The following is an 18,571-nucleotide window of genomic DNA, read 5'->3' on the forward strand; positions in this document are numbered from 1 at the left end:
AATGAAGATGAAAATCTAAGAGGATCATTTGGGAAATTTTAATACTGTTTTTCTTTTATCCTTGTTGAGATGGATAAAATCTGGATGTTAGTGGAGAAAATTTCTGTCTGGGAGATGAGTTAGAGAGTATGAATGTGCCCATGTCTTCTCAGTTCCCTGCCTAATGAAATGAGGGAGTCCAAAATTCTCATCAGAATGGCAGACATATTGTGGTGAATGAGCAAGACATTAAAATAAAAATTGCTAACAACTTACACATAATCTATAAGTTATTGACACTCTTCTAAGTGCTTTACATACACTTGTGTACTCCTCACCCAAAATGGGGTACATACTATTATCCAACCCATTGTCACATGAGGAAACTGAGGCACAGATAGGTTTGTAACTTGCTTAAAATCATAAGTTGTAAATAGCCTCACCAGGTAGTCTTAACTCAGGTAGTCAAGTTCTAATATCTATGCTATTAACCTAGACAATATACTTCTCAGAAAGAAAGAAATGACTTGCTTTTGATCCTGTCTATATTTTATAAGTAATCATTAGATAGATTTACTATACATGACAGGTCAAAGTTTTCTTTCCTTATATTATTTTACTTTCGGTTTTGAGTGTGTCAGTATCGTCAAAGAGAAGTATACTGCTGAGAGATTCCTATGTAGGGGCCGTCTTTCTTCCAGTTGTCTCAAACCCCTTAAAAAACCACCCCAGGCTTCCTCCTAGACCCCATGTTTTGCAAAGTCTGATATCCTCTTGGCATCTTGGAGATACCTGTTGGCAGCCAAGAGCAGGTAACTGGAAGGAATGGATGAGAGTATTTATCCATGGTGCCTGTGGCCTGAGTCTGAGAAGTTTCAGAATGTCTTCACTTCTGTAAGAAGAATGTAAAAGATGTGAGTGTTGCATTTTTGTGGGTGATGGGCAAGAGAGAGGGAAGTGAGAGCATTTGGGCAAGGATCCTAAGGGCTGACAGAGGACAAACCAAGTTATATGTGCTCCTCCATCAGATAGGAATGTGGTGGGGGGTGGGCGGTGAGGGGAAGTAGAATTTGTTGAAGCCAAATTAATGTTTGTACTAAAGCCATCTCTTTCTGTGGTTGCTCATTGCCTCCCTTCTGTCTCTTTGTCCATTGGAAAAAATATTGAGTTAGAGAAGAATTTAGAGAGATTGTGGACAGATTTGTCATTGGAGAACTTGGCTGTTGAGATGAAGACTGTTCACTTGGAGGGACTGTTCACTGGGTGGTTCAGTTAGTTAAGCATCCAACTCTTGATTTCGGCTCAGGTCATGGTCTCATCGTTTGTGGGATCAAGCCCCGTGTCGGGGCTCAGCATGGAGCCTGCTTGGGATTTTCTCTCTCTGCTCCTCCCCCTGCTCTCTCTCTCAAAATAAATAAATAAACTTTAAAACAGACTGTTCCCTTGAAAAGGGAAACAAAATTTCTTTTTTTGGGAGTGTTAAAGGCTTCTCTGATGTTCTCTGAGAGACACACTACAGTTGTTTGAGAGCTTCTGGAGGCCATTTCTTAAAATCACTGCAAATTGTCTTAACTATGACTTTTTTTTTTTTTTTTTTTACCTTATGGATCCCATTTTTGTCTTTACCCTAGCTATTTTCAGGACCTTACTCTGTGTCATACTGTTGTCTGCTCTGGGAAAGATGGTGGGTTTCCTGGACTTCTCTCTGCTAAGAGACTTCTTCTCTCTCCTACTTCTCCAGGTGTCCATGTGGGGCTCAGGTAAGAATATTTTATATTTTATACTTTATATTCTTGGATTCTTTTATTCTCTGAACAGAAGGAGTAAATTACCCTATCACTATATGCCTGGGTTAATTACAAATCCTTCATTTTGATATAATGATTTATCTGCCCATACATGAGGGCAAATAGGCCATTATATGATTAGTTTAGAGAGAAAGACCAGCTGGAATTATTTCACTAATGCCTTCTAATTCACTCAGGTCTCTGCTTCATGAAGAACACATTTTTCTGAGTCCAAGACCTAATTAAAAACCCTGGTTTCATGATTTCCCAACACTCTTCCCTACTTCTTCATAGACTTTCTCACCATTGCAATTAAAAAATTATTTGTTCAATAAGAGATTACCCTATTGATTGGGTAGAGATACTCTTTGTCTTGTGTACCACCATCTTCAGTCTGAATGTTTGCTACAGAAACTAGTGTATGAATGACAATGTCTACCGGCTTCTACTGGGCCAATAATGATGCTTTTTCCAAAATGTCCAGACAGGTCATTGATATTCTTTTCACTATGGCTCTATTCCACAGATTCATTCTTGGTTATCAGCCCCTCAGAGCCAATTATAGCCATGCTGGGCATGGACACAGTGCTGCCCTGTCTCGTGTCCCCGGCCATGAGTGCAGAGAATATGGAGCTGCGGTGGTTCCGTTCTGAATTCTCAGAGGCTGTGTATGTATATCAGGATGGAATGGAGCAGGTGGGAGAACAGCTGGTAGATTTCAAAGGGAGAGCAGAGTTGGTGAAAGATTACATCACTGAGGGAAGAGTATCTGTGAGAATCTACAGTCTCCGGATCTCGGACAGTGGAATATACAAGTGTTTTTTTAAAAAAGGCAGTGAATTTCAAGAAGCCACTTTGGAGCTGAAGGTGATCGGTGAGTAATTATCTGAGAACACAGATCGTTCTAAGGGAATGGAAGTGCTCTGCATTTGATTTCTGGGGAGGATGGTGAACAGAACAGAGACAAAATGGTACATATTCTCGGAGCTGGTCAACGTCCTTGACCCTGGGTTTAATCCGAAATTCTCTTAATCTATTTATACATTTATTGTGCTGTACTTTAATATTCAATGACTTCCATAAGTATCTGCCATAAAAAATAGATCATTTATTTCTCTGATATGTCTCTCCTCACACATTTTGAAGGAAGACGCCATGATTCCCTAAAATTACCATCAGATGAATGGATAAAGAAATTGTGGTTTATATACACAATGGAATATTACGTGGCAATGAGAAAAAATGAAATATGGCCTTTTGTAGCAACGTGGATGGAACTGGAGAGTGTGATGCTAAGTGAAATAAGCCATACAGAGAAAGACAGATACCATATGGTTTCACTCTTATGTGGATCCTGAGAAACTTACCAGGAACCCATGGGGGAGGGGAAGGAAAAAAAAAAAAAGAGGTTAGAATGGGAGAGAGCCAAAGCATAAGAGACTGTTAAAAACTGAGAACAAACTGAGGGTTGATGGGGGGTGGGAGGGAGGAGAGGGTGGGTGATGGGTATTGAGGAGGGCACCTTTTGGGATGAGCACTGGGTGTTGTATGGAAACCAATTTGTCAATAAATTTCATAAAAAATAAAAAAAAATAAAAAATAAAATAAAATAAAATAAAATTACCATCAGAGACCAGAGTCCTAGTTGGCTGCTGTGTTGGGCAGAGGCTCAGCTGGGAATGTCAGTGGTTGAGTCTTGAATGAACTGTTTGGAGGAAGTGACTATGGGGGTTGGGCAGGGTGGACAGGTATTGCAGAGAACAAAAGTTGTCACTAGAGGATTGAGGCCAGAAAATAACTGACGCTCAGTGACTAAGTGAAGCAGAAGTACAGAAAACCATCAACTGCGTAGCTTTTGGGAAATAAAAAGGCCCTGAAGAGAGAGACCAGTGTGAAAAGCTGGAATGACTGAGCCTTGGTCCATAGGACGTTGAATTGGCCACTGTCAATTTTGGCACCATTGGTGCTGTTTTATTTTTAATTACAATAAAATTATAACTCATTGTATCAAACTCCAATAATTCAAAAAATATATAAAATATAAGTTGATAATCCTTCTGTCCTTTCAATATTCCTTTTTCTCCTCCAAAGTAACTATCAATACCAGATTGTTCTATGTCCTTCCAGTTATATATTTATATAAAGATATCACTAATTACATATAATATTATATATAATAATATATAATTATATATAGTAATATATTATTATATATAATAATATATAATTATATATAGTAATATATTACTATATATAATAATATATAATTATATATAGTAATATATAATTATATATAATAAAATAATAGTACAATAATATAGTATATATTATATAATAGAACAATATATGATTATATTATTTTATTATATATTATATATTATAATATATGTTATATATTATATAATTATTATAATATATTTATGTAGCAGACCTTAATCTCTGTTCATAAACTAACCTTTAAAATGTTTATTGTAGCTTGTTTAAATACAAAATTGAATCTTTGAGCCCCCAGCCAATCAGGCTAGTGTGAAGCTTTGTCTTAATTCTTACTGGGGCTTCCTGCCCCTCTTTCTCTTGAGTAATCATTGTGCAAAGGTCCTATGCAGCCCAAAGCATTCAGGATTCAGCTCCAGTCTTGGGCCCTCACTGGTTAGTGCTAGGATGATCATCATCCCAGACTTTGTTAATCTCTTCCATTAACTGCAAAGATTAAGTTACGGATATTATTAAAAACTTTTGATGCTACCCTTCTAGAAGCCCTGAAGATCTCTGTCTCTTTGTTAGGTTTTGAGAAACCTCCCATTCAATCTACCAAAGCTTCCTTCTGTTCCCCGTATGGACACTAGCTCATCAACATTCTTCTTTCCACCCATACTGCACAATTACTTTCACTAATTTGTACACTCAGCAATACAGCAAGAGAGTCGTCTTCTCCATTCAGTTATGCTTTAAGCAAAAAAAAAATATTCCTGAATCTGAAATATTACAGTTGGAATCAGGAGAGGGGAAAGTTTAGAGGAAAACTTAAGTTAATTTAGCACAGTTAACACATTAAAGTGTCAAGTAATTTTCTGCTCCAAATACACACACTAATATTATTTATAATATTTCATGATATATTTTTCTATAACTTGCCTTTTTCTCCTTTATAATATATGAGACAGATTATAAAAAATTATGCTTTTTAACGTCTAAACATATTTTCATTATATAGAAATTCCATAATTTATGTTAATATTTACTTTTTAATGAACATTGACAATTTTCAATTTTATATTATCGCAAAAATCATAAAATACATATATTTGCATGAAAATATGCGGCAATATAAATTGATATAATATAAACTTCTCAAACAATTAACTTTATAACATAATTTTTTAATGTTTATTTATTTTTGAGAGACAGCGTGAGTGGGGGAGGGGCAGAGAGAGAAGGAGACACAGAATCCAAAGCAGGCTCCAGGCTCAGGGGTCAGCACAGAGCCCAATGCGGGGCTTGAATTCACAAACCATGAGATCATGACACAACCTGAAGCCATACGCTTAGCCAATTGAGCCACCCAGGCTCCCCTATAACTTATAACTTTTTTATCCTATACTTTAATAATTCCGGTTTCAAGATAACCATAATGTCACCCTGACAGTCTAATAATTGTTCCAGTTTTTATTCTTAACAGTATTTATCTATACTTTTGATGACATTGAATATTATATTTCTTTTTTTCTTTTCTTTTCATTCACATAAACTTGCTTAATTTATTTTTTTAAAGTTTTTATTTAAATTCCAGGTAGTTAACATACAATGTAATATTAGTTTCAGGTGTACAATATAGTGATTCAACAACTCTATACATTACTCAGTGCTCATCATGATAAGTATACTCTTTAATCTCCTTCATCTTTTTCACCCATCCACCCCACTTCCTCTCTCATAACCATTAGTTTATTCTCTATAGTTAAGAATCTGTTTTGCTCATGAACTGTTTTACTCACTTCTATTCATTTCCTTTGTTCAAGAGAGTTGGCACCTCCCTCAAGTAATTCTGAAGATTTTCTTTCAGTTGCTTTCTATTTTTTACAAGTGTGTCCTTCCCAGGCAAGTCAGTATCTGACAGTAAAAATTAATAGTTTCATTATAATTTTTAGCCAAAAAAGACAATGTCTCTGAGGTTTATAATATATTTCCTACATCTGAGGAATTGGAGTAGGACTGAGCCAGAACTAAGAGGAACCATGTCAAGAGATAAGTTTAAAAAGTACAAAATAATATATAGCCTTAGAAGCCAGGATAGCCATTATTCTCAGAGACAGTGGATTCTTCTAACATTCTAGTAGTGTAATGTTTTAATATGGGTGCTGGATCCATTAGTAGACCCAACCTGTGAAAAGTTGAAAAGGAGAGGTTGTGGAGGGAAAATAAATGAGAGTGTAAAAGTGAAAAACATATTGACTCCTTCATGGAATCATTTCACCTGGCTATCTTCATCTTTTTGTTATTCTGTACTCAGAGGAAGAAAGAAAATTTGGAAAACATTACAAAATGAGATTGTTTAAGGAAGTGACTACAAGACTCAGTTTAATCACAGAAAGGTAGTGGTCCTAGAGACTTCAGTAAGTGGAATGGATAGATATAGATATATTGGTGTGTTACTGAAAGAAATTAACATTGGTAAAATTTGCTCTGCTTTTTTCCTTCTATGGCCAATTGCAGATATGCCTGGGTAGAGAAAATGTGATAGGCATCAGTATGAAGACCTAGTGTCAGCTTCAAATCTCTTGAGATTTTACTACAATTACCCGTTTATCTCATAAGAGAATAAAACAAACCCTCTCCTCCCACCAAGAATGATGGTGCTTTGTCCATATCCCCACTCTGGTGTTACTGTATAAATTAGGGACTTCTGGGACAAAAGTGTCCAGGTCTCAAATGAATGACTTTCTCCTCTCCAGGTCTGGGTTCTGGTCCTCATGTTTTCATGGTAGGTCCAGAAGGTACAGGAATAAGACTGACATGCACAGGCAAGAGGTGGTTTCCCCAGCCTGAGGTGCAATGGAAAGATGCAATGGGAGAGAAGATACCATCTCTTTCTGAGGTTGAGACCCAGGATGACGATGGGTTATTTCAAATAGAGGCATCCCTCATTGTAAGAGACAGTTCAAAGAGAGAAGTGTCCTGCTCCATGAAGAACCCCTTCTTTGGACAAGAGCAGGTGGAAACCATTTCTATCCCAGGTCAGTGTTGCTCATTTGGGGGACAGGATAAGGGTAAGGAGGGGACATTTAAGAACTATGATGGAGTAGGATTGCTTGGTGTATGTTTTTAATCAAGTCTTTGGGACCTCTGTATCAGAATCCTTCTTCCCTAGGACCTCTCCTTGGATGACGGCATTTGCTGTGACTTTTATCATACTTGGGATATTCCTGGGTGCTGTTGTGTTTTTGGCCTGGAAAGAACGACAGGAGAAGAAGAGAACACAGGAAGCCCAGACAGAAAAAGAGAAAGAAAGTAAAGACAAAGGTAAAACTGCGAATCAGACTTGGTGGGATCTGTGAATTTATGGGTTTGTTGGCTGTATATATAAAAGTATGCATGGTATGATCTCAATTCTTGTATACTTATGAAGGGCTGTTTTGTGACCCAGTATGTGATCTATCTTGGAGAATGTTCCATGTGCACTCGAGAAGAAAGTCTATTCTGTTGCTTTGGGATGCAGAGTTCTAAATATATCTGTCAAGTCCATCTGATCTAATGTATCATTCAGGGCCCTTGTTTCTTTATTGACCATGTGTCTAGATGATCTATCCATTTCTGTAAGTGGAGTGTTAAAGTCCCCTGCAATTACCACATTCTTATCAATAAGGTTGCTTGTGTTTGTGAGTAATTGTTTTATATATTTGGGGGCTCTCGTATTCGGCGCATAGACATGTATAATTGTTAGCTCTTCCTGATGGATAGACCCTGTAATTATTATATAATGCCCTTCTTCATCTCTTGTGACAGCCTTTAATTTAAAGTCTAGTTTGTCTGATAGAAGTATGACTATGCCAGCTTTCTTGTGACTTCCAGTGGCATGATAAATAGTTCTCCATCCCCTCACTCTCAATCTGAAGGTGTCCTCAGGTCTAAAATGAGTCTCTTGTAGACAGCAAATAGATGGGTCTTGTTTTTTTATCCATTCTGATACCCTATGTCTTTTGGTTGGTGCATTTAATCCATTTACATTCAGTGTTATTATAGAAAGATATGGGTTTAGAGTCATTGTGATGTCCGTAGGTTTCATGCTTGTAGCGATGTCTCTGGTACTTTGTCTCACAGGGTCCCCCTTAGGATCTCTTGTAGGGCTGGTTTAGTGGTGACAAATTCCTTCAGTTTTTGTTTGTTTGGGAAGACCTTTATCTCTCCTTCTATTCTAACTGACAGACTTGCTGGAAAAAGGATTTTTGGCTGCATATTTTTTCTGTTCATCACATTGAAGATCTCCTGCCATTCCTTTCTGGCCTGCCAAGTTTCAGTAGAGAGTTCAGTCATGAGTCTTATAGGTCTCCCTTTATATGTTAGAGCGTGTTTATCCCTAGCTGCTTTCAGAATTTTCTCTTTATCCTTGTATTTTGCCAGTTTCACTATGATATGTCGTGCAGAAGATCGATTCAAGTTACATCTGAAGGGAGTTCTCTGTGCCTCTTGGATTTCAATGCCTTTTTCCTTCCCCAGATCAGGGAAGTTCTCAGCTATGATTTCTTCAAGTATACCTTCAGCACCTTTCCCTCTCTCTTCCTCCTCTGGGATACCAATTATGAGTAGATTATTTCTCTTTAGTGCATCACTTAGTTCTCTAATTTTCCCCCATACTCCTGGATTTTTTTATCTCTCTATTTCTCAGCTTCCTCTTTTTCCATAATTTTATCTTCTAGTTCACCTATTCTCTCCTCTGCCTCTTCAATCCGAGCTGTGGTCGTTTCCATTTTATTTTGCAGCTCGTTTATAGCATTTTTAAGCTCCTCGTGACTGTTCCTTAGTCCCTTGATCTCTGTAGCAATAGATTCTCTGCTGTCCTTTATACTGTTTTCAAGCCCAGCGATTAATTTTATGACTATTTTTCTAAATTCACTTTCTGTTATATTGTTTAAACCGTTTTTGATTAGTTCATTAGCTGTTGTTATTTCTGGGACGTTTTTTTGAGGGGAATTCTTCCATTTCATCATTTTGGATAGTCCCTGGAGTGGTGTGGAACTGCAGGGCACTTCCCCTGTGCTGTCTTGAATACCTTGTGTTGGTGGGCAGGGCTGCAGTCAGACCTGATGTCTGCCCCCAGCCCACTGCTGGGGCCACAGTCAGACTGGTGTGTACCTTCTCTTCCCCTCTCCTAGGGACGGGATTCACTGTGGGGTGGCATGGCCCATCTGGGCTACTTGGACACTGCCAGGCTTGTGGTGCTGGGGATCTGGCATATTAGCTGGGGTGGATCGGCAAGGTGCACAGGGGTGGGAGGGGCAGGCTCAGCTCGCTTTTCCTTCGGAGATCCACTTCGGGAGGGGCCCTGCAACACCGGGAGGGAGTCAGACCCACCACTGGAGGGATGGATCCGCAGAAGCACAGCGTTGGGTGGTGCAAGCAAGTTCCCTGGCAGGAACTGGTTCCCTTTGGGATTTTGGCTGGGAGATGGGCAAGGGAGATGGCGCTGGGGAGTGCCTTTGTTCCCCGCCAAGCTGAGCTCTGTTGTCCGGGGCTCAACAACTCTCCCTCCCGTTGTCTTCCAGCCCTCCCATTCTCCAAGCAGAGCTGTTAGCTTATAACCTTCCAGATGTTAAGTCCCGCTTGCTGTCAGAACACACTCCGTCTGGCCCCTCCGCTTTTGCAAGCCAGACTCTGCTTGGCCGGCGGGCCGCCCCTCCACCCTGGCTCTCTCCCACCAATCTGTGGAGTGTGCACCACCTCGCCGCCCTTCCTACCCTCTTCCGTGGGCCTCTCACCTGTGCTTGGCTCCAGAGACTCCGTTCTGCAAGTCTTCTGGTGGTTTTCTGGGTTATTTAGGCAGGTGTAGGTGGAATCTAAGTGATCAGCAGGACGCGGTGAGCCGAGCGTCCTCCTACACTGCCATCTTCCCCTGTTGGCTGTATATATAGATGGCATCTATAGGAACATAGAGATAGGAGTGTACTTAGAGTCCCAAGACCTCCAGTAAGACATAGAGCCTAGTATCTTCTCTCCAATGGAGAGAGAAAACTCACTGCTATAAACATGGAGTTAGAAAAAAAAATGGTCACAGTAATTCTCAATTAAGGTGAATTTCTTGATCTAGGTATATGGAAAAGTAGTGTTCAGGACCTGAGCTTAGGAAATGTAGTCTGGACTTTTTTTCCATAAAATGTTTTGTTATTTTCTTTCCTTTTTAGAATCACTTGAGAAAGAGCTTGGTAAGTTTTCCATTTTTCTTTGCTCTAGTACAAGAAATAGAGTCCTTACTCCATGCTGGTACTTTGCATCTCACAGGTTGTTATTCCTTTTCAGGGAGAAGAAAGCAATTATATCAACAAGGTAAGTTATATCAGTGTTGTGGTTGGACCAGTCATCTCATCTGTCCCTCTGTTCTTATCATACCCTATTCACCTTGCTAGTGAGGAAGGGATCCCCCACCCTAATTAGGATAAGATGGTTAGACACATGACATCCAACACTGGACATATGAGCTTGACAGCAGTTTATTAATCACCCATACTCCTATCCTGGGGGAGGAGGACACCACAAGTCATGCAGACCACATGGGTTTTCACTTGGGAACAGATTGAACCAGCAGGGCCTGAGGGAAGCAGGCTTTTTAGTAATGATAAGATGAAATTCTACTAGTCTCCTTGGAAGTATATGATTGGCTTGTCTGAGTAACTTTTCAGGCTGATAGGAATGTGAAAGCCATTAGGTTGAGGACCAGGTGGGGTTCAGCTGGCTTGACTGGTAGGGAAATTAGTTGAATGTGGAGATTTTCCTGCTGAGTGGAGGCATGTCTGGTGAGAGAAGGGGAGCTTATGGCGTTTAGAGCCCTGTGAGATCCAAAGATGTCAAGGCAGCACATGAAGTTTTAGGCTTTACAATACACTCTCACAATTCAAGTTTATCTTATCCTTCTCCCAAAAGAATCAGAACCTCCTATTCTATCACAGATATGTTGGCGGAATGTGGAAAATGTGAGAAATAGAACAGGAGACTGAAGGAGACAAATACCCCAGAGCTGTCATTGAGGTGATGAATACAGAAATATAGTACTATTATAAATCTTCATATCTCATGTGGTTGTAACAATTTAATAGTCTGGAGTGAAGGTCCTAAGGATGAGAGAATCTAATTCCTTTGTTTTATTTCAGACTGGAGAAAAGCAAAGTTATATGCTGGTGAGTAACAGATGTCTTGGGACTTCAGGCACCCCAGGATTTCATGAGGCAATTCTAGGGCATTTTTCAAAGACATGCTATATTCTGGAAAATTGATTTTGAATGTGGGACTTCAAAAAAATACAGGGGATTCTCTCTCCTAGTTGAGAAGACATGTTCTTTTTTTTCAAAAACTTTTTTTTTTATTTATTTTTTATTTTTTTATTTAAAAAAAAATTTTTTTTTCAACGTTTATTTATTTTTGGGACAGAGAGAGACAGAGCATGAATGGGGGAGGGGCAGAGAGAGAGGGAGACACAGAATCAGAAACAGGCTCCAGGCTCCGAGCCATCCGCCCAGAGCCTGACGCGGGGCTTGAACTCATGGACCGTGAGATCGTGACCTGGCTGAAGTCGGACGCTTAACCGACTGCGCCACCCAGGCGCCCCTTCAAAAACTTTTTAATGTTTTATTTGTTCTTGAGAGAGAGAGAGAGAGAGAGAGAGAGAGACAGAGCATAAGCAGGGGAGAGGCAGAGCAAGAGAGAAATACAGAATTGGAAGCAGGCTCCAAGCTCTGAGCTGTCAGCACGGAGCCTGACGCGGGGCTCGAACTCACGAGCTGTGAGATCATGAACTGAGCCAAAGTCCCACGCTTTGCCAACTGAGTCACCCAGGTGAGAAGACATGTTCTTGATGTATTTTCTTATATGAATTTTTTTTTCGTTTTAGACTGGAGAAAAGAACAGTTTGAAGCAGGTGAGTGACCTTATTATTTTGACCCGCACAATCTCTTCTATCACAAATTAGAAACTCTTATATTTATATAAACTCTCAATAAAACCTGGTTGGTTTTTCATTTCATGGCTTTCAGTTCAGTCTCAATCTCATGCTGAAATGTGAACAGATTTCTTACTTTTCTGATATCATTCATTCATTTACAATTAATTTATAGAACTGTTTATTCAGGGTCAAATAAATAAAGGATATCTGATCTCTGATTTCATGGAAAAATACATGTACAAGTTGTAATGAAGGTTATGAAAGAACAAGAGATTTCCATGAGAAAAATATGGTGGATTAAAAGAGTTTCCCTGAGGAATTGACTTCTCAATCTGGGACTTAGTGATACGGTGGATTTATTCGCGTGAATAACACTGCAAGAGCAGTTCAGTAAGAAGGAAGTCTATTACATCAGCCTGAGACAGGGACTAGCTCATTGTATCTCAGTGTAAGTGGAAAACTATCTTAGAGTCTTTCCAGAATTAGGAGTTGATTATCAGTTTCTAGTACATGTTGCTTTACTCTGAATATCCCTGCATCCACAAATGTTTCCTAGTTAATTCAATCCTCCCCAAATTAAAGCACATTCTAGTATTCCCACATACAAATTCTTATGAGAAAAATTCTGACTATTGACGATGTTTGATTTCAGAAGAACAGATTAATTATTGCTGGTATCAGTACTGGAGTCTGCTGTTACTACTGGTATTAGTGTTACTATAAATATTGGAAGCTAAAAAATTTACCAAGTGTTCATCATGGGCAAGACCTAGTTCTGAGTTCTCTACACATTATCTTGTTTATTTCTCACAACAGTCCTATGCTGGGGTATCATAATTGTGTCCATGATTATGAGGGTAAAGTGAAGCTGAGAGAAACAAAGTAATTTCAAGATCACACTTACTAAAGACAGAGTGATTATCAAAATTCAGATCTTTCTGACTACAGAGCCTAAGATTTCAGCCATTAGAAATCTAATAAGAGTGCATGAGAAGTGGGTGACTTAATTATTACATAATAAATGATTCCAAATTAAAATTATACCAAAGAAGCTTAAATGAAAGTAGATACACTGTGACTGGAATATGACAGGGCCTAATTACTCAGAGCAAGCATAAAGTGACAGCATCTTTCCTAAGGACAACCACTTTCCACTGTGGAATGACCTATTCCCCCCCCCCCCCCCCCCCCTTTGCAGTTGCTGTTACTCTGGATCCAGACACAGCTCATCACAACCTCATCCTATCTGAGAATAGAAAACAAGTTTCTCTAATGGGAAATGCTCCTCAGAATTGTGATGCTTCAGTACGCCAAGGACAAGGGGAATCTGAAACCATCTTCAGTGTTCTGGGTCAGAATTGCTTCACCACAGGGAGACATTACTGGGAGATAGAAGTCAATATAGGCACAGAAGTTGGACTTGAACCTAGATGGGCTGTGGGTGTTTGCTCAGATACAGCGGAGAGAGATGGGTGGTTTGTAGAAAGTCCAGAGAAGAATTTCTGGGTGATAGCATATAACAAAGGAGTTCTCATCTCCCGCCCAGAGTCTCTGTCACTGAGACAGCATCCTCAAAGGATAGGAGTTTTCCTGGACTTGGAGGATAAGGATGTGTCCTTTTACAACATGGTTGATGGATCCCACATCTATTCCTTTACTGGAATCACCTTCTATGGGACCCTCCGTCCTTATTTAAGCCTTCAGAGTGCTGGCACATATGTGACCATCTGCTCAGCTTCAGATGACACTGAAAATTACCCTGAGTCTTCTCCAAAGACTCATTTAAAGAGTCGTGATATGGGTGTTGCCCAAGAAGCTAATCCTCTATTACCTTCATAAGAGGTGAAATGTCAGCACTTCTGCTGTCTCTGCCCAGGCTTCTTATAAGTATATTCTCAAAGAAAACTGCCCCGGGCGCCTGGGTGGCTCAGCCAGTTAAGTGTCTGACTTTGGCTCAGGTCATGATCTCACAGTTCTTGAGTTCAAGCCCCACGCTGGGCTCTATGCAGACAGCTCAGAGCCTGGAGCCTGTTTCAGATTCTGTGTCTCCCTCTCTCTCTGCCCTTCCCCCACTTGCACACTGTTCTCTCTCTCAAAAATAAATAAACATTAAAAGAAAAAAAAAAGAAAGCTGTCCCTGCGTGGAGAGTAGGTCAGCTTCACTAGGTACATTTTCAGCCCCTTTCAAAAAGAGAGGCAGAAAGAGAAATGGGACAACTACAAAATGGGGGAGTTTCCTCTCGCATTGGTTTTGGGGAAATTCAGTGTCTTTTTTGAGCAGCAGCAAGAAAATCCCAAACAAGTGCATGGCCTCTCTTCTGTTGTGTGTGTTGAAGTAGTATTTTTAAAACTACATTTAAAGAGGGGTGCCTGGGTGGCTCAGTCAGTTAAGCATCTGACTTCAGCTCAGGTCATGATCTCACAGTTTGGTTCATAACTTCGAGGCCTGCACTGGGCTCTCTACTGTCAGCGCAGAGCCTGATTTCAATCCTCTGTCCCCCCTTTCTCTGTCCCTTCCTGGTCACACTCTCTTTGTCTAAAAAATAAATAAACATTTAAAGAAACTGCATTTAAAGAGAAAAATCTCTCTTCTTACTAGTTTTGTTATCAAATATGAAGGAGGGGGTGGTGTTTGAAGGGAAGAATCACAGTTGAGTAAATTCTTGATACTTGTTACTAGTGTTAGAGATACACAAAACTGTCCAAGTTTTGTGAAAGTTAATAGCTCAGCTTGTCCTTTCTTCAGCCATTGACCTCTAAACTTGGAGTCTGCCATGGGGTAGGGAGGACTAATATAAAACTATAAACCATTTGAGCAGGAGCCCAAGACTTCTGTGAGAGAAACCTACCCACCCCCCCCCCCACACACACACACCCTTTTTGTTGTTGTTTTTTACCAAATTCTCACTGGTTAGCAGGTCCTGAATTGTGCCCTATGTGAGTATGTGAATGAAAAAGGAATTGATGTTGCAGTTTATGTTTTTAGAGAAAAATAGTCAAATAAGAATGAAGAAACATCTACAGGCTTCATGGAGAAAAAGTCATTGAGAATGCTGATATGTATATATATATATATATATATATGTATGTATATATAATTTTTTTTTCTTTCTGACCATCTTCTTCCCACTCTTCAGGGTTTCTTTCCCTTTAATGCAACTAAGCCTATGTCTTCAAAGATATAAAATATGAGCTTCTCCTGTTAAACAAGCTCCCTCTTCCTGGAGATAGAAGAGATCCACTTAGATTTGTATACACTATTAACAGATCTTTAAACCATACGTCTCATTATCAACCTCTCTTGGAAGATGTATCTCCTTAGCAACATTCTGCTGATGCATTATAGCCAGTATTGAAACCCAGGAAGAATGAAACCAGAGCCCAGAATATTAAATTTACTGACAGTAAACGGAGGGCTTATATAATAAGCAAGCAAAAATAGAGGCAGGAGAGAGGCAAATGAATGGTGGACAAGCATTAATAGCCATAATCAAATGGACATGGTGGATGAGAAGGGATTTCTGGACATAAGAACCCTTTACATGGAGATAACCACAAAATAGGAACAAATGGGATTGAAATTGTGATATAGAACAGGAAGGATAACAGGTTGAGTTTTGGATATTTTACATTTGTTATATACCCTGGACAATCAGCATAAGGTTTCCAGATGTGTTTTTAAGTATCTCAACTGAAGAAACTACAGAATGCTTCCACCTGTTACTCCTCCACTCATTTTTTTGTTTTAGAAAGGCCAGCATAAAAGCACTTTTATTGCAATAAAACTTGACATGCATATGTAGTGTGGGGAGGTGGGAGTGGGTAGACAGCAATAATTTCTCTCACCAAATCATTATACAGGACAGCAAAGGGTGAGAGGGGGGAAGAAAAGCAAGGAAACAGATGAGCAGGGGTAGCTGAACATCCAAAACCAGGAGACACTGAAGCTTTTCTCAAGATAACACTCAAGGGTTTGTCATGATGTCTGGACTTTCATTGGATGACTATAACCAGCACCTTCAATTTAAACTCTAAAAAAAATTTTTAACATTTATTTGTTTTTGAGGGGGGGAGGGGCAAACAGGGTAGGGGCAGAGAGAGAGGGAGACACAGAATCCAAAGCAATCTCCAGGCTCTCAACTGTTAGCACAGAGCCCGACACGGGGCTAAAATCCATGGACGGACCATGAGATCATGACCTGAGTCGAAGTCAGATACCTAATTAACTGACTGAGCCACCCAGATGCCCCATCACTTTAAACTTAAAAAAAAAAATGTTTATTGGGATGCCTGAGTGGCTCCATCGGTTAAGCATCTGACTTTGGCTCAGGTCATGATCTCATGGTTGTGGGTTTGATCTCTATGTGGGGTTCTGTGCTGACAGCTTGGAGCCTGGAACCTGCTTCGGATTGTGTGTCTCCCTCTCTCTCTGCTCCTCCTCCGCTTGCACTCTGTCTCTCTCTATCTCTCAAAAATAAATAAAAATGTTAAAAAAATTTTAGTAAAATGTTTATTTTGAGAGACAGAGAGTGGGGGAGGGCCAAGGAGAGATGGAGAGAGAACATCCCAAACAGGTTCCATGTTATCAACACAGAGCCTGACACAGGGCTCAATCTCATGAAGCATGGTGACCTGAGCCAAAATCAAGAGTCAGACACTCAGCCAACTGGGCCACCCAGGTGTCCTTTCATTTTAAACTTTTGATTAAAGTTCTTACAATTGGGGAAGTAGAGCTTGGATAGCTATGAAATTACAAAAGTCCTGAATATCCATTAAAAAAACCACAGGATGGAAAAAAAATAGTAATAATAAGCCAGGCCACAAAGAAGGTTTCAGAGGTCCCTCCTAGCCTGGGCACAGATACCTGTAGTGTCCAGCAACTCAGTGAGAATGATCTGCCTATGGTCCAGCAATAGCGCTGCTAGGAATTTACCCAAGGGATACAGGAGTGCTGATGCATAGGGCCACATGTACCCGAATGTTTATAGCAGCGCATTCAACAATAGCCAAGTTATGGAAAGAGCCTAAATGTCCATCAACTGATGAATGGATGAATGATGAATGAATGAAGAAGATGTGGTTTATATATACAATGGAATACTACTTGGCAATGAGAAAGAATGAAATCATGCCATTTGCAGCAACATGGATGGAACTGGAAGGTATTATGCTGAGTGAGATAAGTCAGTCAGAGAAGGACAGATATCATATGTTTTCACTCATATGTGGATCTTGAGAAACTTAACAGAAGACCATGGGGGAAGGGAAGGGGAAAAAATTAATTACAAACTGAGAGGGAGGGAGGCAAACCACAAGAGACTCTTGAATACAGATAACAAACTGAGAGTGGATGGGGGATGGGAGAGAGGGGACAATGGGTGATGGGCATTGAGGAGAGCACTTGTTGGGATGAGCACTGGGTGTTATATGTAAGCCAACTTGACAATAAATTATATTAAAAGAAACCAAAACCAAACAAACAAACAAAAAGGCAGAGGGTTTAACGGGAGACTGGCATGGTATATTGGAGGCAAGGATCTCCCACTCCCCACTTTAGTTTTAGGTAGGACTTTTTTTTTTTTTTTTAATTTTTTTTTTCAACGTTTATTTATTTTGGGGACAGAGAGAGACAGAGCACGAACGGGCAAGGGGCAGAGAGAGAGGGAGACACAGAATCGGAAACAGGCTCCAGGCTCCGAGCCATCAGCCAAGAGCCTGACGCGGGGCTCGAACTCACGGACCGCGAGATCGTGACCTGGCTGAAGTCGGACGCTTAACCGACTGCGCCACCCAGGCGCCCCTAGGTAGGACTTTTAATTTGACCCAAGGACATGTCTCAACTTGGAGAGCAGGCCCTCAATAACACCTCAAATCTGCTATGACTTAGCAGTGCAGCAGCAAGAATGTTTAATATATGACAGATAAAAATTTCATCCAAAATAATAAAGATTCTTGCATTCTCCCCCACCCAACCCACACCAATTCCTATTCTAAAGTTAACCCATTACCTGTGCTGTTAATACTTGACTAATACTTATATGGAAACTTAGATCCAAAAGACTGAAACTGAACCTTCACCCCAAAAGCAAAAACTAAATAAAATGAGTAACGACATTTATGGCATATAGTTTAGTTCAACACACTTCGGGGAAGAAAGGGAAAGAGCAAAGAGCTGGGTGCCAGAACATATTCAGTCAGGGTCATGTTTATACAGAGTGTTGTGGAATGTCAGGAAAAGCTCCATATGATTCACATGTGCTTCTGGAGGCACTGGATCCCTCCAAGACACATCTAAGAATGGGGAGGAGGCCCTGTCATTCCTGTCATTCCAGTTTCAGAAGCTCCATGCCAAAGAGGACAGTAGCATTTGGTGGGATGATGCCTGGGTTCCCAGTGGCACCACACTGTAGATGTAGTCTAGGGAGACAATTTTACTCTCTGACCCACACTCACCTGGGCAATCCTTTCTTCCCAACCTTGGATCACCTCCTACATGCCTAGCATAAATGTAAAGGGATTGTTTCTATCCTGGGAAGAATACAATTTTTTTCCATCTTCAAGTATCACTGGGTAGTACACCACATACGTCTGACCATGCTTGGACAAGGTTCACCCACCTCCAGGGGAGATGGTCTCCTCCTGCACTCCCATGGCTGCA

General features: G+C 40.2%; 1 protein-coding gene and 1 pseudogene across 1 annotated transcript; one reads left to right on the forward strand and one right to left on the reverse strand.

Annotated features, from left to right (window-relative positions):
- The first annotated feature begins 813 nt into the window (after positions 1-813).
- On the forward strand, positions 814-13,782 carry LOC125166552 (butyrophilin subfamily 1 member A1-like). Its single transcript, XM_047860441.1, has 10 exons — positions 814-893; positions 1,611-1,739; positions 2,293-2,640; positions 6,719-7,000; positions 7,119-7,286; positions 10,163-10,183; positions 10,278-10,304; positions 11,126-11,152; positions 11,863-11,889; positions 13,112-13,782. The coding sequence occupies exons 2-10, from the start codon at positions 1,661-1,663 to the stop codon at positions 13,750-13,752; spliced, it is 1,620 nt and encodes a 539-aa protein (XP_047716397.1). The 5' UTR covers positions 814-893; positions 1,611-1,660; the 3' UTR covers positions 13,753-13,782.
- Positions 13,783-18,236: 4,454 nt separating this feature from the next.
- On the reverse strand, positions 18,237-18,564 carry LOC125166391 (peptidyl-prolyl cis-trans isomerase FKBP1A-like; annotated as a pseudogene).
- Between the last annotated feature and the right edge of the window lie 7 nt (positions 18,565-18,571).

The sequence above is a fragment of the Prionailurus viverrinus genome, chromosome B2 (assembly GCF_022837055.1).
Source record: "Prionailurus viverrinus isolate Anna chromosome B2, UM_Priviv_1.0, whole genome shotgun sequence".
Lineage (NCBI taxonomy): Eukaryota > Metazoa > Chordata > Mammalia > Carnivora > Felidae > Prionailurus > Prionailurus viverrinus.

Coding starts and splice junctions, on each gene's coding strand:
- LOC125166552 (XM_047860441.1), top strand. CDS start 1,661: ATGGTGGGTTTCCTGGACTTCTCTCTGCTAAGAGACTTCTTCTCTCTC. Junction 7,001..7,118: donor GGAAACCATTTCTATCCCAG/GTCAGTGTTGCT, acceptor CCTCTGTATCAG/AATCCTTCTTCCCTAGGACC. Junction 11,890..13,111: donor AAAAGAACAGTTTGAAGCAG/GTGAGTGACCTT, acceptor CCCCCTTTGCAG/TTGCTGTTACTCTGGATCCA.